At 40.1% G+C, this 27,401-nt stretch overlaps 1 protein-coding gene and 1 long non-coding RNA gene across 4 annotated transcripts in view; one reads left to right on the top strand and one right to left on the bottom strand.

Moving 5' to 3' along the window:
* The window catches only part of LOC133537260 (uncharacterized), a 33,384-nt gene extending 27,386 nt beyond the window's left edge, over window positions 1-5,998 (bottom strand). The window contains exon 1 of the long non-coding RNA XR_009802642.1: window positions 5,753-5,998. This is a non-coding gene — a long non-coding RNA (uncharacterized LOC133537260). The remainder of the gene's footprint in view (window positions 1-5,752) is intronic.
* trpm7 (transient receptor potential cation channel, subfamily M, member 7) overlaps window positions 1-24,318 on the top strand; it is a 133,765-nt gene extending 109,447 nt beyond the window's left edge. For all 3 annotated transcript variants that reach the window (XM_061878201.1, XM_061878191.1, XM_061878182.1), the window contains 8 exons: window positions 12,567-12,772; window positions 12,831-12,882; window positions 14,056-14,162; window positions 14,235-16,921; window positions 17,002-17,099; window positions 23,658-23,734; window positions 23,813-23,868; window positions 23,948-24,318. In XM_061878201.1, coding sequence (XP_061734185.1) covers window positions 12,567-12,772; window positions 12,831-12,882; window positions 14,056-14,162; window positions 14,235-14,344 — 475 coding nt within the window. In that variant the 3' untranslated portion in view covers window positions 14,345-16,921; window positions 17,002-17,099; window positions 23,658-23,734; window positions 23,813-23,868; window positions 23,948-24,318. The remainder of the gene's footprint in view (window positions 1-12,566; window positions 12,773-12,830; window positions 12,883-14,055; window positions 14,163-14,234; window positions 16,922-17,001; window positions 17,100-23,657; window positions 23,735-23,812; window positions 23,869-23,947) is intronic.
* Window positions 24,319-27,401: the final 3,083 nt, after the last annotated feature.

The following is a 27,401-nucleotide window of genomic DNA, read 5'->3' as shown; positions in this document are numbered from 1 at the left end:
TATACACATATATATAATATACCGTATTTTTCGGAGTATAAGTCGCACCTGCCGAAAATGCATAATAAAGAAAGAAAAAAGCATATATAAGTCGCACAGGGAGTATAAGTCGCATTTTTTGGGGAAATTTATTTGTTAAAACCCAACACCAAGAATAGACTTTTGAAAGGCAATTTAAAATAAATAAAGAATAGTGAACAACAGGCTGAATAAGAGTACTTTATTTGACGCATAAATAACCAACTGAGAAGGTGCCTGGTATGTTAAGTTAACATATTATGGTAAGGGTCATTCAAATAACTATAACATATAGAACATGCTATACGTTTACCAAAAAAGCTGTCGCTCCTAATCGCTAAATCCCATGAAATCTTATACGTCTAGTCTCTTATGTGAATGAGCTAAATAATATTATTTGATATTTTATGGTAATGTGTCAATAATTTCACACATAAGTCGCTCCTGAGTATAAGTTGGACCCCTGGCCAAACTATGAAAAAAACTGTGACTTATAGTCCGAAAAATACGGTATGTATTTATATATGTATGTATATATATGAGTGTATGTATGTATGTATATATATATATATATATATATATATATATATATATATATTAGGAGTGTGGGAAAAACCAAATCGAATCAAATACGTTGTGCGATTCAAAATCGATTGTCATTTTTATATTTTTTTTAATCAATCCAACAAACCACTACACAGCAATTCCATAACAATGCAATCCAATTCCAAAACCAAACCAGACCCAGCAACACTCAGAACTGCAATAAACAGAGCAATTGAGAGGAGACAAACATGACACAGAACAAACCAAAAGTAGTGAAACAAAAATGAATATTATCAACAGTATCAATATTAGTTATAATTTCAGCATAGCAGTGATTAAAAATCCCACATTTACATTATTATTAGAGGTTTATAAAAAATAAAAAAAAAAGAATAGTGTCACGGTGGCTTACACTTGCATCGCATCTCATAAGCTTGACAACACACTGTGTCCAATGTTTTCACAAAGATAAAATAAGTCATATTTTTGGTTCGTTTAGTAGTTGAAACAAATTTACATTATTGCAATCAGTTGATAAAACATTGTCCTTTACAATTCTAAAAGCTTTTTAAAAAAAAATCTACTACTCTGCTTTCATGTCAGCAGACTGGGGTAGATCCTGCTGAAATCCTATGTACTGAATAATATAGAATCGTTTTGAATCGGAAAAGTATTGTTTTTAAATCGAGAATCGAATCGAAAAAATCGATATATTATCGAATCGTGACCCCAAGAATCGATATTGAATCGAATCGTGGGACACCCAAAGGTTCACAGCCCTAATATATATATATATATATATATATATATATATATATATACATATACATATATATATATATTTATATATATACATATATATATACTGTATATACTGTATATATGTATGAGTGTGTATGTCTGTGCATATATATGTAAATAAATGATAAATGGGTTGTACTTGTATAGCGCTTTTCTACCTTCAAGGTACTCAAAGCGCTTTGACACTACTTCCACATTTACCCATTCACACACACATTCACACACTGATGGAGGGAGCTGCCATGCAAGGCGCCAACCAGCACCCATCAGGAGCAAGGGTGAAGTGTCTTGCTCAGGACACAACGGACGTGACGAGGTTGGTTGTAGGTGGGATTTGAACCAGTGACCCTCGGGTTGCGCACGGCCACTCTCCCACTGCGCCACGCCGTCCCTAATGTATGTGTGTATATATATATATATATATATATATATATATATATAATACAATATATATATATATATATATATATGTGAATGTATGTGTATATATATATACAGTATGTATATATATGTTTGTGTGTGTATATATATATGTGTGTGTGCGTGTATATACAGTATAATATAAGAAGACCCCTTGAAAAAAATTCTACTTAAAATTATTAGTGACATTTTGTAAAAAAAGAAAATACCAGTTGTCTTATACTTAGCCCTTTCAAGATGTATACATGCAAATCGACAGGTGGCAAAAAATGACTTCTCCCCAAGTGTGTCAAAGCTTTTCTTCGTGTCACTTACACACTACTCACACCGTCTTAAAAGAAAAAGTGTTTGAAAATGTTGTGGGCAAGTTAGCAAAATAAGCTGAGTCATCAAACACGCAGCTCCAAAAACGTCCTTTTAAATAAATGAAAAACATTTTTTCTTTTTTTTATCAATAATTTCGTATTAGAAGAGGGTCGTCTTATATTTGACTTGGTAAAATAATTAGACAGCATACAGACAAAACCTAAGTGATAAATGACAAAAACATGGTTAGAAGCTGAATAATTGTTTGCTAAGGTTTTGGATGTTAACACTCATGCTAACAACGTTTAGGTTTTCTGGCTGCCCCACCGCAACATAAAAAAACATTTAAAGGAGGTATTTGTAGGGGTTGCCATGGCAGTGACAATCTGGTGCACCATTGACTAAAATGGTACATCATGCTCATATTGTTACTTTATTTTGATCACAATAACCAAAAATACTATCCATCCCTACAATTTAAACACGGTAAATAAAAAATAATAATAACATGGTCTGTGTCCAAAAAGGGGCAGGAAGAAGCAAAAGCTTATAATGTCCTGCCCCATCTCTGAGATATAATAATCTGATTCTTTATCAACAACAGAATACATAATGACCTTATATAACAATATTCATCTAGTACCAGTATATATTATATTCAGTCTATAGCAGAATACTTATATAATTGCATTCATGAATACTCTTAATAAAAAATATGAATAAAATCAGCACTCATCATTTCATCAAAAGTAGTTTATATTAATATAATGTATCTTTAAGATATTTTAATGTTTCCTCCTCATTGTTGTACCTATCAAGAATAGTTTTTCGTATTTATTTTTTAATTGAATTATGTTATTCCTTTGTAAAATCACCTGCATGAGGTAATCAAACAGCTCCTAAAAGTTTGTGCATGTCAGTTTGTGGCGTGACTGAGTTAACACACAGCTGTTTTACATTCAATTTACCCCTTAAATTATATTTTCCATCTTTGGCTTTGAACATGTTTGGGAAATTTGGCATCGGCCGATTATTTCTTGCTATAGAAATTACTTGTGCAGTTTTGAATTTCCCCAGATCCATAAATGTAATTATTTGCAACTTTCTAAAAATTAAATTTTTGTGTTACCGATAGCCAACGTTGTGTATTACTCTCAGCGCTTTTTTTTTGTGTGATGTGCATAACTTTTGTAACGTGCCCTTGTATTGGTTACACCAGACTTCCCCAAAGTAGTTATGGCAATCATGATGTACAACATGGTGTGCAATGTTTTGTGGTTTTATGGAACATGAACAAGGTCATGAATAGAGAAAATAGTTATTTATTTATTCTCATGTGTTTTAAAGGTGTCATCATGACTCTGCAAACAACGACTTTCTCACCTAACGAGATTAACAGGTCTTGGGGCGGTATAGCTCGGTTGGTAGAGCGGCCGTGCCAACAACTTGAGGGTTGCAGATTCGTTCCCCGCCTCCGCCATCCTAGTCACTGCCGTTGTGTCTTTGGGCAAGACACTTTACCCACGTGCTGCCAGTGCCACCCACACTGGTTTAAATGTAGAAAAAATTTGATATTGGGTTTCACTATGTAAAGCGCTTTGAGTCACTAGAGAAAAAGCGCTATATAAATATAATTCACTTCACTTCACTATTGTACATTTTTCACAGACGAGGTCAACTATTCATACAGTATTGTTAAAATGCAGGAACAAAAGCAACAATACTTATGGAAAGTATTCATACCCCAGACTCTTTTAGATTTTTACTCTGTTTCTTGCAGCCATTTGCTCAAATTCAAAAAAGTACATTTAATTTTTCATTGATGTACACTCATCACCCTGCCTTGACAGAAAAAAAACAGAAATTTAGAAATTCTTGCAAATGTATTAAAATACAAAACTCAAAAATAAAATCACATGTAGATTCAGTCATGTTCAAAAGTTTGCATACACCTGTAAAGAACATAATGTCATGGCTGTCTTAAGTTTCCAAGATTTTATACAAAGATTATATGTTTGTGATAAAGTGATTGAAGCACATTCATGAAGTTTGGTTATTTTATGAATTTATTATGGGTATACTGAAAATGTGACCAAATCTGCTGGGTCAAAAGTATATATAAAGCAATGTTAATTTCTGGTTACATGTCCCTTGACAAGTTTCACTGCAACAAGGCACTTTTGGTAGCCATCCACAAACTTCTGGCAAGCTTCTGGTTGAATTTTTGACCACTCCTCTAAATTTGTTGGTTTTCTGACATGGACTTGTTTCTTCAACATTGTCCACACGTTTAAGTCAGGACTTTGGGACGGCCATTCTAAAACCTTAATTCTAGTCTCAATAAGCCATTCCTGTACCACTGTTGACATGTGTTTGGGGTCATTGTCTAGTTGGAACACACAACTGCGCCCAAGACCTTAGGCCGAGGATCTTAGTTTGTCCTGAAGAATTTGGAGGTAATCCTCCCTTTTCATTGTCCGATTTACTCTCTGTAAAGCACCAGTTCCATTGTCAGCAAAACAGGCCCAGAGCGTAATACTACCACCACCATGCTTGATGGTAGGATTGGTGTTCTTGGGGTTAACGGCCTCACCTTTTCTCCTCCAAACATATTACTAGGTATTGTGGCAAAACAGCTTAATTTTTAGTTTCAGCTGACATCACATGGACAAAGATAAGACCTTCTGTGGTCAATTACAACCTTTAGCCGCAAATACAGCCTCAAGTCTTTTTGAATACAATGCCACAAGCTTGGCACACCTAATATCTTTGTGCAGTTTCACCCATTCTTCTTTGCCCATTCCTTTTTGCAGCACTTTTCATCCAGGGTGTCTATGTACATTGCTGCATTTATCTTATTCTAGTCAGGGAGGTGACCAAAATCCGATGGTCACTCTGTCAGAGCTCTGTCAGAGCTCTGTCAGAGCTCCTCTCTCCACAGGAGAGAGGAGAACCTTCCAAAAGGACAACCATCTCTGCAGCAAACCACCAATCAGGCCTGTATGGTAGAGTAGTCAGATGAAAGCTATTTCTTGGTAAAATGTTGCCAAATTGCACCTGAAAGACTCTCAGATAAGGGGAAATTAAATTATCTGGTCTGATGAGACAAAGTTCGAACTCTTTGGCGTGAATGCCAAGCATCATGTTTGGAGGAAACCCGTCACCACTCATCACCAAGCCAGTACCATCGGACAGTGAAGCATGGTGGTGGCAGCATCATGCTGTGGGGATGGTTTTCAGCGGCAGGAATTGGGAGACTCGTCAGGATAGAGGAAAAGCTAAAAGCAGCATTATACAGAGACATCCTGGATGAAAACCAATGCTTTACATCAAACCTGATGGAGCTTGAGAAATGCTGCAAAGAGAAATGGGCTAAACTGCCTAAAGGTAGGTGTGCCAAGCTTGTGGTATCATATTCAAAAACACTTGAGGCTTTAATTGCTGCCAAAGGTGCATCAACAAATTATTAAGCAAAGACTCTGAATACTCATTTATGTACATCTGATTTTTGAGTTGTTTTATTTTTATTAAATTTGCCAAAATTTCTAATATTTCCGTTTTTATTTCTGTCAAGATGAGGTATTGAGTATTAGTGAGCAATAAAAACAATCATTTTAGAAAATGGCTGCAATGAAAAAAAGTTAAACATTTAAAAGGATACATCTTTCTCTGTCGTCCATCTCTGGTATAGTTCATCACTTCAAGTAGATAGTGTTGTGTTGAAAGTTAAAGTTGAAGACCTGAACTTTCTGTTCCTTGCGTTGTAATATATGCTTATCAGAAAACCAAGCTGATACTTTCCTCTGTGAGTTGTTCTTTCCCCTTTGGCATAATACAACATCCTCTTTGGCTGGTCGAGCTGGTTTTTTAAAGGGTGTTGGCTGTAAAATGACTTAGTCATTGTTTTCCAAACTTAAAACTAGAGCTTTACCTACAATTTTAAACTGTTTCTCATTTATTTGTTGCCTCATCTGCCCATAAAACTGCAACCTTATTAGGTGTGTCTCATGTTGCTAAGAAACGTTCACCATAGAAATGTTGTTCAATTTGTTGTTCAGCTTCATTAAAGAGGGTTAAACATATACAAATTTGAGACAAAACAAATATTTTCAGCTTGATTATAAATATAAAAGCGATTGTATTGCTGGTTACAGACATGACCATAAGTTCTAAAGATAAATACAGTGTCAGCTTAAGGTGTCTGCGTTCTAAAAGTCACAAAAATCGAAAGATATGAGTCCGTGGTTGATCCAATCCAATCCGATCCACTTTATTTATATAGCACATTTAAACAAAAAAATGTTTCCAAAGCGCTGCATAAAATTATTAAAAACAAGATTGAAATAATATTCTTAGCTCCACCAAGACTGAATAAAAACTAAATAAATAAATATAAAAACAATATAAATATGATTAAAAACAATTTTAAAGGGTAAAACCAATTAAAACAATAAATAGAAATACAAACAGATGACCACACATCTCACGTAGTGTTAAAAGTCAGAGAATAAAAGTGGGTCTTAAGATGAGACTTAAAACACTTCACTGTGGGAGCAGTTCGAACATGAATGGGCAGAATGATCCATAGCTTAGGGCAAACCACAGGGAAGGCCCTGTCTCCCCTGGTTTTAAGTGTCATCTTGGGCACCACGAGCTGGTGCTGGCTCTCAGACCTCAGAGCGTGCGCAGGAGTGTAAATTTGGATGAGGTCCGAGATGTAATGAAGTGCCAGTCCACACAAAGCTTTATAACCAAACAGCAACATTTTAAAATCAATTCTAAAATGAACCGGGAGCCAGTGCAAAGTGTCAAGAATTGGAGTTATATGCTCGCCTTTCCTGGCCCCTGTTAAAAGTCGTGCTGTTGCATTCCGGACTAACTGCAACCGGGAGAGAGCTGTTTGACTAATGTCGATGATTGATGGTCACATCCCCATTAGCTAGGCATACAAAACCTGTTAACAATTTTTAAATACGTTTTTCAACATCATGAGAGTCCTCCATATATGAAATAACACCCTTAAGACACCTTTACACTCGTTTAATCCAATATACTATAGTAATGCTGCCTGAGCCAATCAGTGGCCACAATACTCTTATTGGTTACCCCTCTTATGACCAATACTACTGTAGTATTCCATCCATCCATTTCCTACCGCTTGTCCCTTTCGGGGTTGCGGGCAATGCTGGAGCTTATTTTAGCTGCATTCAGGCGGAAGGCGGAGTACACCCTGGACAAGTGGCCACTTCATCGCAGGGCCAACACTGATAGACAGACAACATTCACACTCACATTCACACACTAGAGCCAATTTCGTGTTGCCAATCAACCTATCTCCAGGTGCGTGTCTTTGGAGGTGGGAGGTGGGAGGAGGCCGGAGTACCCGGAGGGAACCCACGCAGTCACGGGGAGAACATGCAAACTCTGCACAGAAAGACCCCGAGCACGGGGATTGAACCCCTTCCAAATTATTAATTTAGGCTAAAATTGGTGTAGCATATGCGTAAAAAAACTAGATATAAAATTGCGATCTGGTGAAGCCGGAATATTTGAAATGCTATGTGGCGAGGGAGGACTGTATATATTTTAAATGTTTTTGTATGTTTATTTATTTAGTATTTTTTTTATATAAGTTGTAATATTATTTTATATGAAATAATATTTTTTGTGCCTTCCGCCCTATTGTGGCTGAGATAGGCGCCAGCGCCCCCCGTGAGCCCGATAGGGAATAAGCGGTAGGAAATGGATGGATGGATGGTTATTTTTATAATTATTAGGAGGATAACAATTCTATAACTACAAACTAACTATAGTCACTATGAAATAATTTTTGGACTGGTTAAAATAGTTGCCTCCTCTCTGAGCTGCCACCTTACCGTGGTAGAGGAGTTTGCGTGTCCCAATGATCCTAGGAGCTATGTTGTCCGGGGGCTTTAAGCTCCCTGGTAGGGTCTCCCAAGGCAAACTGGTCCTAGGTGAGGGACCAGACAAAGAGCAGCTCGAAGACTTCTATGATGAACACGAACAAAGGACTCAGATTTCCCTCGCCCGGACGCGGGTCACCAGGGCGCCCCTCTGGAGCCAGGCCCGCAGGTGGGGTACGACGGAGAGCGCCTGGTGGCCGGGCCTGTTCCCATGGGGCCCGGCCGGACACAGCCTGAAGAGGCAGCGTGGGTCACCCTTTCAATGGGCTCACCACCCATAGCAGGGGCCATAGAGGTCGGGTGCATTGTGAGCTGGGCGGAAGCCGAAGGCAGGGCACTTGGCGGTCCGATCCTCGGCTATAGAAGCTAGCTCTTGGGACGTGTAATGTCACCTCACTGGGGGGGAAGGAGCCTGAGCTAGTGCGCAAAGTGGAGAAGTTCCGGCTGGATATAGTCAGACTCACTTCGACGCACAGCAAGGGCTCAGGAACCACTTCTCTCGAGAGGGGCTGGACTCTATTCCACTCTGGCGTTGCCGGCAGTGAGAGGCGACGGACTGGGGTGGCAATTCTTGTTGCCTTCCGGCTCAAAGCCTACTCGTTGGAGTTCAACCCAGTGGACCAAAGGGTAGCCTCCCTCCGCCTTCGGGTGGGGGGACGGGTCCTGACTGTTGTTTGTGCTTACACACCAAACAACAGTTCAGAGTACCCACCCTTTTTGAGTACACTCGAGAGAGTACTGGAAAGTGCTCCCCCGTGTGATTCCCTTGTTCTGCTGGGGGACTTCAACGCTCATGTTTGCAACGACCGTGAAACATGGAGAGGCGTGATTGGGAAGAATGGCCGCCCGGATCTGAACCCGAGTCGTGTTTTGTTATTGGACTTTTGTGCTCGTCACAGTTTGTCCATAACAAACACCATGTTCAAACATAAAGTTGTCCATATGTGCACTTGGCACCAGGACACCCTAGGCCGCAGTTCCATAATCGACTTTGTAGTTGTGTCATCGGATTTGCGGCCTCATGTTTTGGACATTCTGGTGAAGAGAGGGGCGGAGCTTTCTACCGATCACCACCTGGTGGTGAGTTGGCTGCGATGGTGGAGGAGGATGCCGGACAGACCCGGCAGGCCCAAACGCATTGTGAGGGTCTGCTGGGAGCGCCTGGCAGAGTCTCCTGTCAGAGAGATTTTCAATTTCCACCTATGGAAGAACTTTGAACATGTCACGAGGGAGGTGCTGGACATTGAGTCCGAGTGGACCATGTTCTGCACCTCTATTGTCGAGGCGGCCAATTGGAGCTGTGGCTGCAAAGTTGTTGGTGCCTGTCGGGGCGGTAATCCTAGAACCCGTTGGTGGACACCATTAGTGAGGGATGCCGTCAAGTTGATTAAGGAGTCCTATCGGGTTCTTTTGGCTCATAGGACTCCGGAGGCAGTGGACAGGTACCGACGGGCCAAGCGGTATGCAGCTTCAGCGGTCGCGGAGGCAAAAACTTGGGACGGCTATACTTGGGGGGCGGTATAGCTCGGTTGGTAGAGCGGCCGTGCCAGCAACTTGAGGGTTGCAGGTTCAATTCCCCCTCCTGCCATCCTTATCACTGCCGTTGTGTCCTTGGGCAAGACACTTTACCCATCTGCTCCCATTGCCACCCACACTGGTTTAAATGTAACTTAGATATTGTGTTTCACTATGTAAAGCGCTTTGAGTCACTAGAGAAAAGCGCTATATAAATGTATTTCACATTTCACTTCACATAGGAGGAGTTCGGGGAAGCCATGGAAAACGACTTCCGGACGGCTTCGAAGCGATTCTGGACCACCATACGCCGCCTCAGGAAGGGGAAGCAGTACACTCTCAACACCGTGTATGGTGCGGATGGTATTCTGCTGACCTCAACTGCGGATGTTGTGGATAGGTGGAAGGAATACTTCGAAGACCTCCTCAATCCCACCAACACGTCTTCCTATGAGGAAGCAGTCCCTGGGGAATCTGTGGTGGGCTGAGGTTGCCGAGGTAGTTAAAAAGATCCTATGTGGAAAGGCCCCATGGGTGGATGAGATCCGCCCGGAGTTCCTTAAGGCTCTGGATGCTGTGGGTCTGTCTTGGCTGACAAGACTCTGCAGCATCGCGTGGACATCGGGGGCGGTACTTCTGAATTGTCAGACCGGGGTGGTGGTCCCTCTCTTTAAGAAGGGGGACCGGATGGTGTGTTCCAACTATGGTGGGATCACACTTCTCAGCCTCCCCGGTAAGGTTTATTCAGGTGTACTGGAGAGTAGGCTACGCCGGATATTTGAACCTCGGATTCAGGAGGAACAGTGTGGTTTTCGTCCTAGTCGTGGAACTGTGGACCAGCTCTATACTCTCGGCAGGGTTCTTGAGGGTGCATGGAGTTTGCCCAACCAGTCTACATGTGCTTTGTGGACTTGGAGAAGGCATCCGACCGTGTCCCTCGGGAAGTCCTGTGGGGAGTGCTCAGAGAGTATGGGGTATCAGACTGTCTTATTGTGGCGGACCGCTCCCTGTACGATCAGTGTCAGAACTTGGTCCGCATTGCGGGCAGTAAGTCGGACACGTTTCCAGTGAGGGTTGGACTCCGCCAAGGCTGCCCTTTGTCACCGATTCTGTTCATAACTTTTATGGACAGACTTTTTAGGTGCAGTCAAGGCGTTGAGGGGTTCCGGTTTGGTGGCCGTGGGATTAGATCTCTGCTTTTTGCAGATGATGTGGTCCTGATGGCTTCATCTGGCCGGGATCTTCAGCTCTCACTGGATCGGTTCGCAGCCGAGTGTGAAGCGACCGGAATGAGAATCAGCACCTCCAAGTCCGAGTCCATGGTTCTCTCCCGGAAAAGGGTGGAGTGCCATCTCCGGGTTGGGGAGGAGACCCTGCCCCAAGTGGAGGAGTTCAAGTACCAAGGAGTCTTCTTCACGAGTGGGGGAAGAGTGGATCGGTGCGGCATTTTCAGTAATGCAGACGTTGTACCGATCCATTGTGGTGAAGAAGGAGCTGAGCCGGAAGGCAAAGCTCTCAATTTACCGGTCGATCTATGTTCCCATCCTCACCTATGGACATGAGCTTTGGGTCATGACCGAAAGGATAAGATCACGGGTACAAGCGGCCGAAATGAGTTTCCTTCGCTAGGTGGCGGGGCTCTCCCTTAGAGACAGGGTGAGAAGCTCTGTCATCCGGGAGGAACTCAAAGTAAAGCCGCTGCTCCTCCACATCGAGAGGAGCCGGAGGAGGTGGTTCGGGCATCTGGTCAGGATGCCACCCGAACACCTCCCGAGGGAGGTGTTTAGGGCACGTCCAACCGGTAGGAGGCCACGGGGAAGACCCAGGACACGTTGGGAAGACTTCGTCTCCCGGCTGGCCTGGGAACGCTTTGGGATCCCCCGGGAAGAGCTAGACAAAGTGGCTGTGGAGAGGGAAGCCTGGGCTTCCCTGCTTAGGCTGCTGCCCCCGCGACCTGACCTCTGATAAGCGGAAGAAGATGGATGGATGGATGGATAAATAAAATAGTTGCAGTGTTATTTTAATTTGTTAATTGTTTAGACTTTAATTAATAATTTTGGCAAACATGTAACGATTTGTGCTTTAAAAAATCTGCATTGTTGTATAGCTGCAATATTTGAAGCGTAGTGTGGCAAGGGGCAACTGTATGCATTTGAAATATTCTTATTTGATGTATTTAATTTTTCTTTATATATTTATAAATATTTGTTAGCAATTGTATTGATTATTTAATTAAAATACCTAAAGTATTAATAATTCAGTATTTGATTTTGATTAGATGTTTATTAAGTATCCCCATTAGCTGGTTGCCACAACAACCCACTAGTCTTCCTGGGGTCCACAACTTAACACAATTACAAGTAAAAGCATATAATTATTACTACGCAACACAGACAAAAATACATAAATAAATAAAAGCATCAATAAGAAAACAGCCAAACAATTTACAGTCACAGAATAATAATTACCATATAAATATAACTACACAATATAAAACCAAACATAAAAAATCATCAACGAGCAAAGTGATTTAAAAACTCAGAAAAAATATTACTTTCATTTTAAAAACCTGTTTACTTTCAGTGTCGGTGAGAATTTGAGGCAGGTTATTCCAGAGCGATACAGCTCTATAAATAAAAGATTTCCGCAAAACATTCTTCCTGGGACGAGGGAGTACAAAATATTATTATTATAATAGTATTATTTTTATTATTAGGATTATAATTTTAAAACTACAAACAAACTACAACCACAATAGAATTTATTTTTGGACTGTTTCAAATACTATTTATTTTCATTATTTATTATTGTATTCATCCTTTTTGTATTTTGTAATTAGAAATATTTTGTTTATTGATTTTGAACTATCATTATACAGTTGTTCGATTATTTTATTCATTGATTAGTTTGTAGTTTGTCAAAGTTCTGTGGTTGTATACAACCATGCAATTCTAGTTAATTACATGCAAATGGTTACATGTTTGTTCCATATTGTTCCGGATGGATTTATGTATCAGTGTTTTTTGGCACGTGCAGGTTCTTGGAGGTGTTCCTGCTCTACTGTCACTCGGCGGGCCAGTGGTTCGCCATCGAAGAGTGCATCACAGGCGAGTTCCGGAAGTTTAACAACAACAACGGCGATGAGATCGTCCCCACTAACCTGCTGGAGGAGACCATGCTAGCTTTCAGCCACTGGACATACGAGTACACGCGAGGCGAGCTGCTGGTGCTCGACCTGCAGGGTAAGAATAAGTCAGAATAACCTGAGAGTACATTTATATACCTCACTTTTCTCTGCAGGGGTTGGCGAGATTCTGACAGATCCTTCCGTGATAAAGAGTGGCGAGAAAGGGTACGCCATTTAAGTCTACTCGACACACTTGAGTTTGCATCATCACTAGTGCTAAATTCACCTAGCAACAAGTGACATCAAATTAAAGGGATCATATCATGATTTTTGTCTATATTAAAACACCTCCTTGTTGTCCACATAACATGTAATAGTGATTGTTTGGTTAAAATGTTGCATAGATGATTTCTTACAGACCGTTTTCAAGCCTCTTTCCGACCGTCTCTCCAGGATGCACCGTTTTGTGGGCGCATCTTTTTTACGTGCCTCCACTTTGACTGCGTCTTCTCCCCGTCATCTTTGTTGTAGATTTTATCACTTCCATAATGAGTCTACTGACATATATAAGTTTGAACTACTACTTTGGATTAGAAAAGGCAACATCGGCGAATGCATGTGCATGTACGAGACAGTCTGCCCCACTACACGACGATAGCAAAAGAGAAGGGGCTTATTGACTCCAACGCCGGTCTACACGGTCGGACCTGCGCAAAGCCCATCGAGTACATTTCTACCATATATGAGGATGTCATCGGTATAAAAACGTCACAGGGCGAGCAAATTCCAAAAGCCTCGTTTGGTGGAAGTATGAAGGAAGGCAAGATTGATTTATAAATATCTTTGCCATGCCTAGAACTTGACATTAGTTTTGGGTGATACTATACTTTGTGGTGATACTGTCGTTATATTGTATCTATGTGTACATTCAGTCTGCCATAGAATGAAGAAGCAAACCTGCAAGCACAATGTGGCGAGGAAGTGAATAAAAGAAAAAAGTTTAATTTGGGATATCATTGGGACATAAGTAATATATACCAAACTTTTTTATTCCCTTTGTTAAAATATTATTTCCACAAATAGTCAAAGAGAGCACCTTGAATAAGAAAATACATTATTGAAATGGACAAATATATTAATCCAAAAAAAGCTAATAAACCTTTTTTTTCCTCCTTTACACAATTTATATATCGTAGACATCTTTATTATTTGGTATTGTTGCATTATATTGTATTCGTTTTTGTATATTTAGTTTTGTTTCCAATTTATTAAAAAAAAAAAAAAAAAAAAGGTTCCCCCTCTAGTGGTGGGAGGAGTAATATTTTACAGCGCATTTCTGGCAGTGTCACAAAATGTTTAGGTTAAATTAGTTCACTTCATTTTTACTGCATCCTACAGCTCGTACGACATGATCTTTGGACCTGCCAACCTGGGTGACGACGCCATCAGGAACTTCCGGGCGAAACATCACTGCAATTCCTGTTGTCGGAAACTCAAACTTCCTGGTGAGAGATTTCTTCTTTACATTCTATCTAAACATACTACAATCCTTTCTTTTCTCCCCTTTTAACATTTAGATTTAAAGAGGAACGAATACACGCCCGACAAGGTGACGTTCCCTCAAGAAGACCCGCCCAATCCTGGGGGCGGAGCCAAGGAGCCCCGCCAATCAATGAGGCTGTTGTGATGGCGTTTTAGGAGCCGTCGAGTCTTTTCGCTGCTCTCCTCCAATCGTAACCGAGGAGCCAATCAACTGGAAGAAACCTCATCTGATGTGTTTCCATGAAAACCACGCCGGAAAGTCCTCACAAAGTCATGTGAACGCATGAGAAGGTACATGAATTACCCCGGAAGGCTTTTATTATAAAATATTATTTATTGACGTTTGTTGCTGTTGCCTTGTTTTAATATATGAAAAGAAATCATTGTGTGACATCTGTTACATCATTTGTATTCTTCTGATTTTGTGCGAACACTTATATCCACGCTTTTTATCATCTTTATGAAATCTTCTAAGAACAATGGGCAGATTGCAATGCAACTCTTATAGGACATTGTGTCATGTTTTGTGTGTTGAAAAGTTTGTTCTTGCTTTTTCTTCTTCTTTTTTGAATGGTTACAAAGGTACTATTGCAATATCTTTGCCATGGCTTGCAAGTCCTATGAGCAGATGACAAGCTTGTGTATCTTATAGATACTGCTGTCTGCATGTACTCATTATACCAATATTTTATTCAGGGCACACTTAAAGGGTATTATTATTACTGTATACATTTTGTACTGAACTTCATTTTAAACGAATAAAATCTTAAATCTCATTCTCTTATTGTATGTATTTAAATGTTACAGCGTAGGAATGGGTACAGAATTTCCTTCTTTTCTGACTTCATCAAACCTTGGGAAAAAACTTTTTTTCAGTGAATTGCTAAAAACAGTATAGCACTCATGAAGTCCTCACATTTCTTAGTTAATTATTTATTATTTAGTTGAAGTTATTTTTGTAAATGTGATTAATGTATTAAAGTTGTTGCTGTAGCTTGTTTACTTCAGGTGCAGTAAGTAGTCAATGTTCAACTTATTTAGTTATACTCGTGGTGTTCCTCCAAGGTCCATTTTAGGTCCTCTCTTTTTCTTCATTTGGGCCTAGTGGCCCGCGAGTGCAGTTAGGAAAGCTTGTGAGAAACTCACTTTTTTGCAGAATGTTCTTAAAACAGCACAGCGCTCCTGTAACTCTAACATTACAAATACATCAAAATTAAATGTTTACACCAGAGTACGTTGGTTCTACAGAATATCCAAAATCAAACTAATAGTGTAGGAAGAAGTCTGCCACCTCCGATCCTAAGCTTTCTGGAAATGTGGCCCCTAAAACATTTTAATTGAATATTCCTGTTTTATAGATTCCGGTAGAATTTTGACAGTTCTGCCGGTTACCGATTCACATATCAAATGGTACCATAGACAAACAGGTGTATTTATAGCAGACTGCCTCTAGGTAATGTTGCAAATTTCCATACCAACAAACCATGCAAATTTGATAGAAAGCACTCAAAAGTAAGGCACCTCTTTCAAAAGGAGCTAGCTCGAGGCTAATTTATTTTGGATTTACTATATACATTCTACTGTTTAACATTACAGATTTGACAAGGGGATTTCAAACGTAAGGAAAACTACAACAGCTGGTGTGTAATAAGAACAATACTCACAGTAAAAACACATGGGGCACAACAAAATAAAATACTGGCACATTTAACTTGATGGCAAAGACTACTTCCTAACTTACTTAGTGAAATTAATCTATATTTGCAAATGAGACTTAGTGTCTGCTTTTCATTGAGCCTATTGAATAGCAACCAAATAATGAAACTAAGTTTCACAGACAGTTGCTCATTTGTAGAAGAAGTGTTATATCAATACCTGGATAGTTCTAATCTCTGTCAAGGTAAATGGTGAAATTTCACATACTATTTATCTGTTATGTGTGAATGTAGTACTGAATTATTATTGTGTTTATGTGGCACCAATGTGTGAATCAGCCTGCCAAAACCTCAGAACTGCAGAGACTGTTAGTATTAAAAATACAAGTTTAAAGGCACACCTTTTAAATTAAATGAACCATCAACACCATGTCAATACAGCCAGTGAGTGTGCCATGCGCTCACTGAGGCTTCATTTACCCATCAATATCTAACGCTGATAAGAAACCCCCAACCTAATACTCACTTTAACTCCAATCCTGCCTAACCGTAGTTTTAAAACATTACCGGTAAATACCCTAACCAGTCAAGAGACTAGCTGCACAGTATCGTTTTGACTATAGTAATGGTGGAGAAATGGGGGAGTGAGAATACTTTCACTTTCAATTTGAGCAACAGTGTCTTTTTTGAGGTTTAATGATTGTCTGGTTGACAGACTTTCTTTGTTAATGTTAACTCAGATCAGATTCACTACTGACTTTCCCAAATGATCAAGAGGCAATTGATGAATGTTTGATATTTTTCATGATCATCAATATTCAAGAACTCTGAAGTACTAGAGACGTCTTTAGTACTGATTAAAAGGTATTTATGTTCGGTGAAACAAAAGTGGAAGAGGAAGCTGCAGGGAGGGGTGGATCCTCCCACTGGGTGTGGTTCAGCACATAAAAATGCAAAGTGTAAGACGATGACAACCCTGTTTAGGATCAACTTTCAGCAGCACACAACTTCAGTATTCCTGACTCACACAACAAAAACAACATGGTCAATGTCAGAGTTGAGTACTGGTGAGTTGTGAAGCCATTGAGTGTTCATGTTTGTGTTGTTGTTCTTGTGTAATGATTGCAAGTTGTGTGTTGTGTCACAGTGGTGCCTGAGGGTATGGGTCCAGGTATCAAGCCCTGGCACGTGAACTCCAGCAGAAGATTCCTGGTGTGCGGGTTTCTGGCACCGTTGGGAGGAGAGGTACTTTTATTTATTTACTTTTACCATACAAACTTATTGATGATTTGTTATTGTAGACAATCACCAGTGTTTGAATGCTATACAACTTTAACATAAAAAATAAAAAAGTAAAATTGAAAATACATTGTTACCAACGTTCCCTCTAAGGTACGCGCCTGTATAATTGCTCACGCCTCCTCTGCGCATGGCAAATCTAGGCCGCGCACAAAATCGAATAAAAAGATAAGCGCATAACAGTGTGCACGTCTGCCATCGCTCACATGTGTGCCACTGAATGCTCAAGGAATTTTGGCATTTGCTCACACATGAAAAATTGGAGGGAAAATTGATTGTTACAGTGGAATACCATTATCAACAAACTACATATAGTGAGGTCCAAAATGTTACAGTGGAATACCATTATCAACAAACTACATATAGTGAGGTCCAAAAGTATTTGCACACCCTGAAATTTTGCAAGTTCTCCCACTTAGAAATTAGGCAGAGGTCTGAAATGTTCATCATAGATGTATTTCCACTGTCAGAGACATAATCTAAAAAGAAAAATAAGTAAATGACATCGTACTGGGGTTCATAAGTATTTGCTCACATGAGTGTTAATATTTAGTGTAGAAGCCTTTGGTTGCAATTACAGAGGTCAAACGTTCCCTATAGTTCTTCACCAGATTTGCACACACGGCAACAGGGATTTTGGCCCACTCCTCCACACAAATCTTCTCTAGATCTGTCAGGTTTCGGGGCTGTCGCCGAGCTGAGCAACACAAAGTTTCAGCTCCCTGCAAATATTCTCTATTGGATTTAGGTCTGGAGACTGGCTAGGCCACTACATAACTTTGTTATGCTTGGTATGGAGCCACTCCTTGGTTATCCTGGCTGTCATTGTCATGTTGGAAGACCCAGCCACCACCCATCTTCAATGCTCTGACTGAGGGAAGGAGATTTTTGGCCAAAATCTCACAATACATTCATCTTCTCCTTAATACAGTGCAGTCGTCCTGTCCCCCATGCTGTACTGTTGGGACAGTGTTCTTGGAATGATACTCATCCTTTTTGCTCCAAACCTGACGAGTGGAGTTTATACCAAAAAGTTATATTTTGGTCTAATCTGACCATATGACTTTCTCCCATGACTCCAATAGATCATTCAGATGGCCATTGACAAACGTCAGACATGGGCTGACTTAAGCAGAGGAACCTTCCGTGCAATGCATGACTTTAAAGCACTACGTTGTAGTGTTCTACTGAGAGTAGCCTTGGAAACAGTGGTCCCATCTCTCTTCAGGTCATTAACCAGTTCCTACCGTGTAGTTTTGGGCTAATTCCTCACTTTTCTAATCATGAGTGATGCCCCACGAGGAGAGATCTTACATGGAGACCCAGTCTGAGGTAGATCAGCAGTCATGTTTAGCCTCTTCCATTTGTTAACAATTACTGCAACAGTTAATCTGTTCTCACTAAGCTGCTCCCCAATTGTCCCATAGCCTTTTCCAGCTTTGTAGATTAGTTGTGGGTGGGTGATTAGTTTTGGGGCAAAGGTGGACTTTTTTGTTTTAAGGTTAACTGACAGCTCTTCAAGAATCATAATTATTGGTGATTCTCATGTGTGCAAATACTTATGAACCCCAGTAACAAAAAAAGAAATCATTAAAAGATCATACAATGTGATTTCCGGATTTTAGTTTTTAGATTATGTCTCTAACAGTGGAAATACATCTCTGATGAACATTTCAGACATCTCCCTAATTTGTAAGTGGGAGAACATGCAAAATTGCAGTGTGCAAATACTTGCGGACCTCACTGTATAATTAATAATCTGGTTTATTAATGTAAATAAATCCTTCATTTAAAAAAAAAAAATTACCTAATAATTTTTATTATAACTATCTATGCCAATTGAAATTTAAGATTTAAGTAAAAAAAAATAGTTATTAAACAAAATGAAAAACAATACAGTATATAAATATAATGTACTAATTATTGCTGAAGTAAACTTAAACAATATAAAATATGAAACTTATATTTAAGAATATATTCTGTACTATATATATACATACGGGTCTCTCCCTTAGAGAGGGTGAGAAGCTCTGTCATCCGAGAGTAGCTCAAAATAAAGCCGATGCTCCTCCACATTGAGAGGAGCCAGATGAGGTGGTTCGGGCATCTGGTCAGGATGCCACCCAAACGCCTCCCTAGGGAGGTGTTTAGAGCACGTCCAACCGGTAGGAGCCTAAGTGGTTGACCCAGGACATGTTGGGAAAACTATCTCTCCCAGCTGGCCTAGGAACGCCTTGGGATCCCCCGGGAGGAGCTGAACGAAGTGGCTGGGGAGAGGGAAGTCTGGGCTTCCATACTTAGGCGGCTGCCCCCGCGACCAGACCTCGAATAAGCGGAAGAAGATAAATGGATGGAGATCAAAATCTTGCTTGTGTTCTTGGCACAGTCTTGTGGGCGCGGCCGCAGTGTAAAAGCCAAGACTCTGGGGAGTAGCACAGTTGCCATCTTGTGGCCAATATTAGTTGCTGCGCTTTTTGTGTCGCGCCTTTCGTGCTTGCGCGAGTGACAATAATCCATTATTGAAGACATGCTGACTTTTAGATTTCCATATGAACTTGTTTTTTTATCAAGATTGTGCTCGCTTCTTTTTGAAGTACCGTGTTCCCTCGTCTAACACTGGGGTTACGCTCCAAAAAACACTCGCTTTAGGTGAAATCCATTGAGTAGTTGAGTTTTTTTGTTTGTTTTTTATGTGTTTTACTTCATCATATATATTTTTTGTTTACACTATATGGTTTTTCATTTACAGGATTTGTTTTTTTTCATTTACTGTTCAAGTTTTTTGGTTTACAGGTTGTTTTATTTTTTTTTTTAACAGTACCGTATAGTATATTTTATAAATTAGGCAGGTGGCCAATACTGATTACTGCGCTCAGTGAATCGCGCCACTGGAGTGACAATAATACATGAGGACATGCTGACTTTTAGGTTTACATATTAATGATCTTTTTTCAACCACCCTCAAGTCACATAAATCCATATGTGTCACTTGTTAACTGTTAGCATGCTAATGTTAGCAAGCTAGCATACTTAAATGAACATGCTACCTTTTTATATAATTTCACGTTTTTTTCTGTACTTAGACCGCCATACTCCTTATGGTCATATAACTTGGTGTGTGACACATGCTAACTGATATCATGCTATTGTTAGCTTGCCCATCCATCCATCCATTTTCTACTGCTTATTCCCTTTGGGGTTAGCTTGCCAGTGTGCTAAAATTAGCACACTAACTTTTTGAGCTAGTTTTGCAACTGTTTACCCCAGAGTAATAATCACTTGTCATGTGACACTTGTAAACTGTTAGCATGCCAACATTTGGATGCTAAATTTACTCTTTTTTTTTTTTTCTTCAATTCCCCAGCCATACACCTTAGAGCAGTGTTTTTCAACCACTGTGCTGCGGCACACTGGCGTGCCGTGGGAGATTGTCTAATCTCACCTATTTTGGTTAAAAATATTTTTTTCAAACCAGTAATTAAAGTCTGCAAATTATGTGTTGTTGAGTGGTCGTGCCGTCTAGAGCTCGGTAGAGTAACCGTGTAATACTCTTCCGTATCAGTTGGTGGCAGCATGTAGCTAATTGCTTTGTAGATGTCGGAAACAGCGTGAGGCAGTGTGAAGGTTAAAAGGTATCTAATGCTTAAAGGCCTACTGAAATGAGAATTTCTTATTTAAACGGGGATAGCAGGTCCATTCTATTTGTCATACTTGATCATTTTGCGATATTGCCATATTTTTGCTGAAAGGATTTAGTAGAGAACATCGACGATAAAGTTCGCAATTTTTGGCCTTGCCTTTACCGGAAGTAGTAGACAATGACGTCACCCGTGTGAGGGCTCCTCACATCCTCACATTGTTTATAATGTGAGCCTCCAGCAGCAAGACCTATTCGGACCGAGAAAGCGACAATTTCCCCATTAATTTGAGCGAGGATGAAAGATTAGTGGGTGAGGAAATTTAAAGTGAAGGACTAGAAAAAAAAAGTTTAAAGAGAAAAAAAGGCGATTGCATTGGGAGCGATTCAGATGTTTTTAGACACATTTAATAGGATAATTCTGGGAAATCCCTTATCTTTCTATTGTGTTGCTAGTGTTTTAGTGAGTTAAATAGTACCTGATAGTCGGAGGGGTGTGTCCACGGGTGTGTTGACGCCAGTCTCTGAGAGAAGTCACAAAGCTGCAGTAGGACAGAAGCTCCGCTGATCTCCGGTAAGAGGCGACTTTTTACCACAATTTTCTCACCGAAACCTGCTGGTTGACAAGTAGTCGGGATCCATGTTCGTTTGACCGCTCTGATCCATAGTAAGCTTCACCTCCGGGAATTTTAAACAAGGAAACACCGTGTGTTTGTGTGGCTAAAGGCTAAAGCTTCCCAACTCTTTCTACTTTGACTTCTCCATTATTAATTGAACAAATTGCAAAAGATCCAGCAACACAGATGTCCAAAATACTGTGTAATTGCGCAATGAAAAGAGACGACTTTTAGCCGCTAGTGGTGCTGGGCTAATATGTCCCCTCAAACCAATAACGTCACAAACACGCGTCATCATTCTGCAACGTTTTCAACAGGAAACTCTGTGGGAAATTTAAAATTGTAATTTAGTAAACTAAACCGGCCGTATTGGCATGTGTTGCAATGTTAATATTTCATCATTGATATATAAACTATAAGACTGCGTGGTCGGTAGTAGTGGGTTTCCGTAGGTCTTTAAACCAAAAATAAACAAAAGGTGAGTGCCCCTAAGAAAAGGCATTGAAGCTTAGGGAAGGCTATGCAGAACGATAACAAAAGTGAAATGGCTACAAACTAAACAAAAACAGAATGCTGGACAACAGCAAAGACTTACTGTGGAGCAAATACGGCGTCCTGACATTCAGCAATTTCCCCACAAAGAAGGATAAAAATAACTAAAATATTCTGGATTGCTAAAACAAACTAGATGTGGGAAATATTGCTCAAAGGAAGACATGAAACTGCTACAGGAAAATACCAAAAAAAAGAGAAAAAGCCACCAAAATAGAAGCACAAGACAAGCACTTAAACACTACACCCAGGAAAGCAGAAAACAACTCAAAATAAGTCAGGTCGTGATAGCACACCTACTTTGAGACAAGAGCTATAGTGATGCATGCTTGGTTATGGTTTAAAGTCATATCCAACAATTACAACTTTTTACTGTTAACTGAGTTTCGCTTTTTAAGGATTTCTGGTGGTGGCGTGCCTTTGGATTTGTTAAAAAAAATGTGCCTTGGCTCAAAAAAAGGTCAAATACATTGCCTTAGAGTCATATAACTTGGTATGTAACCCATCCATCCATTTTCTACTGCTTGTCCCTTTTTTGGGGTTGCGGGGTAGTATGTAACACAAGCTTAATACTATCACGCTCATGTTAGCTTGCAAACATGCTAACATTAGCATACTAACTTTTTGAGCTAGTTTTGCCACCCAGAGTAATATAACTTGGTATGAGACACTTGTTACCTGTTTTCATGCAAGTGATGGCGTGCCAGCAAGCTAACTCAAGCGTGCTAACTTTTCAATCTAATTTTACACTTTGTCTTCTATTTCCTCAGCCATACACCATCCGGGAGTTGGTGTATGGCTTGCTTAAAGTCATGAAATTTACATGACTTTCATACCAAGTCATGTAAGTTGGTATATGAAACATGCTGACTGTTATGCAGTCGTTTAACACATGCAACGTGTTAGCATTTTTATGTAAACATGCTACTGTCTTAGGCGAGCTCTGCAGCTTGTGTTGTACAGTTACACCTAAAACTCACAGATTCAGACTCTCGGCACCATCTAATAAGTACAGTGGATTCCGGCGACCCCCGGCCTGAGGTCCGGGGTGCAGACAGCAGGCCCATCAAAATTTTCTAGTTATCTTTTTTTCAACTTTGATTTCCTCTTTTTGTTTGTTGAGTTTTGCGTCATGTTTACTTCATTATCATGTCCTGATCATACTTGCCAACCTTGAGACTTCTGAATTTGGGAGATTGGTAAGGGTTTTTGGTGGTAGCGGGGGGTGGATAACGTAGCGTTCCGTAAGAGTTAGTGCTGCAAGGGGTTCTGGGTATTTGTTCTGTTTTGTTACGGTGCGGATGTTCTCCCGAAATGTGTTTGTCATTCTTGCTTGGTGTGGTTTCACAGTGTGGCGCATATTTGTAACAGTGTTAAAGTTGTTTATACAGCCACCCTCAGTGAGACCTTTATGGCTGTTGACCAAGTATTCCTTGCGTTCGCTCGTGTGTGTGCAAGCCACACATAATATGTAACTATGCCGGCACGCTATTTATATGGAGGAAAAGTGGAAGTGACGACAGATTGTAGAGGACGCTAAAAGCAGTGCCTTTAAGGCACGCCCCCAATATTGTTGTCCTGGGAGAAGGGTTGCCCCGGGAGATGTTCGGGAGGGGAACTGAAATTCAGGAGTGTCCCGGAAAAATCGAGAGGGTTGTCAAGTATGGTCCTGACCCATGCTGTTGTTGCCCCCTGCAGGAAGCTTTGAGGTGATGGCGGACAACACCTTAATTCACTCCAAACTCCAGACTGGATCTTTCCCGTCTGAAGGCGAGGTATCGGTCACAGCTGTCAATCAACTGTGATGTAAAACACGTGACGTATGATTACAATCCTTCCTTGTATTTTGTCAGATTGCATTCAAAGTGCAGAAGATAGCTTCACACAGAATGTAAACCCTGGATACTGGGTGAGCATCCTGAAGGTCAAAGGTTACTGGTTGTCGGTCAGGACTTTGGTTGATGGCTTTCTTTCTTTTTTCTTTGCAGAGAACCAGAGCGTGATGGGAGTCCACGAGGCCGGACGCCGACTTCCTTCTTTGAATGACTGTGCACGCTGAAAAGCAGAAAAAGGCGTGCACACGATGTACACATGTAGAAGGTTTTTAGCTGATCCGGGGTCAGTGGAAGTGTTTTCATCATGACAGTCTGGTGTACTAAAACTCACAAGCAGTGGTGGTGAAAAAAGACTAACTTTAGTTCTAAACATGTAAGCAAACAATTGGTAACCATATTTTCATACCTTTTTTAGTATGAAGCTAAAAAAAATAACTAATAGCCTGTGCTATTTGCACAATCAATAATTAATAACTGTTAAGACATCTTCCTGGAACCCTTAATAAACTGCTGCATAAACTACAGCTTTGCAGTTTTTCTTTGTAGTCTTCCCAGCAGGCTCCAGGCATTTAAACAACGTTGATACCTTGTTGAATTAGGTCCTGACGTCAAGCAACTCAAACATAACGTTAAAATAACATGCTTTTTGACAACGTTTAATCAACGTTGGGTTCTGATGTTGATTACACCTTTGAAATTTGATCATTTCCCAACCAACAACGTGGATCCAACTTTGGACAGCGACATTGCCTCAATTTACCAATCCAACGATTTTGCAACATCGTTCAAAAAGTCAGTTTTAAAGGACATGTATGTTTAATCAAGGTTGTATCACACTGTCTTGTGCCTGCTGGCTTACTACGGTACTAATTGGCTTTTTGATAATAAAAAAAAATTAAAAAAATTCTTCATTTCCTTTCAGTATAACTGAAAAAGTAAAAGAAGCTTAAAAAATTCAGCAAAATGTTTGAATTTAAAAAGATGTTCGAAATATTTACACAAAATAAATCAAAAGTTTTAAATCACAGATTTGCTGCAGTTAAATGCTAACAACAATGGTGGTCATGGCAAAAAACTTCAATACAAATATTGAATACAGGTATGTTCACCTTTTTATTACAAAACAGTGACAGATCAATCAATCAATATTTACTTATAAAGCCCTAAATCACTAGTGTCTCAAAGGGCTGCACAAACCACTACGACATCCTCGGTAGGCCCACATAAGGGCAAGGAAAACTCACACCCAGTGGGACGTCTGTGACGATGACTATGAGAACCTTGGAGAGGACCCCCCCCAGGGGACCGAAAGCAATGGATATCGAGCGGGTCTAACATGATACTGTGAAAGTTCAATCCATAGTGGATCCAACACAGCCGCGAGAGTCCATTCCAAAGCGGAGCCAGCAGGAAACCATCCCAAGCGGAGGCGGATCAGCAGCGCAGAGATGTCCCCAGCCGATACACAGGCGAGCGGTCCATCCTGGGTCCCGACTCTGGACAGCCAGTACGTCATCCATGGCCATCGGACCGGACCCCCTCCACAAGGGAGAGTGGGACATAGGAGAAAAAGAAAAGAAACGGCAGATCAACTGGTCTAAAAAGGGAGTCTATTTAAAGGCTAGAGTATACAAATGAGTTTTAAGATGGGACTTAAATGCTTCTACTGAGGTGGCATCTCGAACTGTTACCGGGAGGGCATTCCAGAGTACTGGAGCCCGAAATGAAAACGCTCTATAACCCGCAGACTTTTTTTGGGCTTTAAGAATCACTAATAAGCCGGAGTCCTTTGAACGCAGACTTCCTCCAGGGACATATGGTACAATACAATCGGCAAGATAGGATGGAGCTAGACCGTGCAGTATTTTATACGTAAGTAGTAAAACCTCAAAGTCACATCTTAAGTGCACAGGAAGCCAGTGCAGGTGAGCCAGTACAGGCGTATTGTGATCAAACTTTCTTGTGCTTGTCAAAAATCTAGCAGCCGCATTTTGTACCAACTGTAATCTTTTAATGCTAGACATGAGGAGACCTGAAAATAATAAGTTACAGTAATCGAGGCGAGACGTAACAAACGCGTGGATAATGATCTCGGCGTCTTTAGTGGAGAGTTGGGTCGAAGATAATACCCAGATTCTTTACCGAGTCGCCTTGTTTAATTGTTTGGTTTGTGTTGGGGGTAGGTGTTCGCAACCATTTGTTCAACAATCCGACAACTGATTGGTCCATGGTTTAAACTTTGGGGAAAAAAGAATTAAAGAAGGTACATTTCACAACAAATAGCACCGGTGTGTGGTTGTCAGGCCGCCGCCAGCTCTGTTGACCGGCCGATAAAAACACACAAATACAAAACAGAACACACGCAAAACAAAGCGTTTATGTCAACTCAAAGAAAACGACAACAAAAAAGAGTTTTGGCGCTTAGTTTCCTTTGTTATAAATGTAGTATAATAATTTGGACAAATGTAATCGAGGACCTTTGTAGTAGACACCTATTTGAAAAACCAGAGTAAGATTTATGTATATACTGTATGTATTATTACAATATTTACTGTATTTTCAGGACTGTAGGCCGCTACTTTTTTCCAACGCTTTGTACCCTGCGGCTTATAAAACGATGTGGCTAATTTATAGATTTTTTTTGCTAACAGCCATTTAATTTTCTTGAGGGAACTCTCCTGAAGGAATCAATAAAGTTCTATCCATCTATCTATCTATCTATCTATCTGTCTGTCTGTCTGTCTGTCTGTCTATGATGTTTTGTTTTCAACATATAGTACTCAACACCAACAGAGACACTAAAAATGTGTGTTACTCTTTGTGCTATGGCGCCATCTTTTGGACGCATTAGCCTACTGCATGTGCGACGGGTTGAAAATGTACTTCCTGTTCTGTGCCTCGAATAGGAACTATAACTGTCCACAGCATATCTGCTCGAAAAGGATTCTTCATTCATCACTCCAGGCAACGGTTGTAAGTTTTACAATATAACTAAAACAATTCATACTTACCAGGCCGTCCCATGTGTGATGTCTGTAGGAGTGTTTTCATGCATTTTTGTGTGTGCTATCGTAATGTAGTCAAGCTAGTGTGTTCAGCATTAGCGAATATGCTAACATCTTTACAAATGTCTGTGTTAGCATTATTAACTTTTTATATTTCAGTTTCATAAATTCACGAAAACTTCACAGTGGAGTTATTATATGTATATATATATATATATGTATATGTATATGTATATATATATATATATATATATATATATATATATATTTATATATATATATAAATATATATATAGATAGATAGATAGATAGATAGATAGGCGCCAGCGCCCCCCGCAACCCCGAAAGGGAATAAGCGGTAGAAAATTGAAGGATGGATGGATATATATGTATGTGTGTGTGTGTATATGTGTATATTATACTACTATTGATATAATAATATATGTATTCTATATGTATATTGTTATATATATAATACGTACAATAAACACAATATATATGTACAGTATACATAAATATTATCCATCCATTTTCTACAGCTTATTCTCTTTTGGGGTCGCAGGGGGCACTGGTGCCTATCTCAGCTACAATCAAGTGGTAGG

The sequence above is a fragment of the Nerophis ophidion genome, linkage group LG02, assembly GCF_033978795.1.
Source record: "Nerophis ophidion isolate RoL-2023_Sa linkage group LG02, RoL_Noph_v1.0, whole genome shotgun sequence".
Classification (NCBI taxonomy): Eukaryota; Metazoa; Chordata; class Actinopteri; order Syngnathiformes; family Syngnathidae; genus Nerophis; species Nerophis ophidion.
The sequence above is the reverse complement of the archived record's forward strand: the minus strand, read 5'-3'. Positions and strand labels throughout refer to the sequence as shown.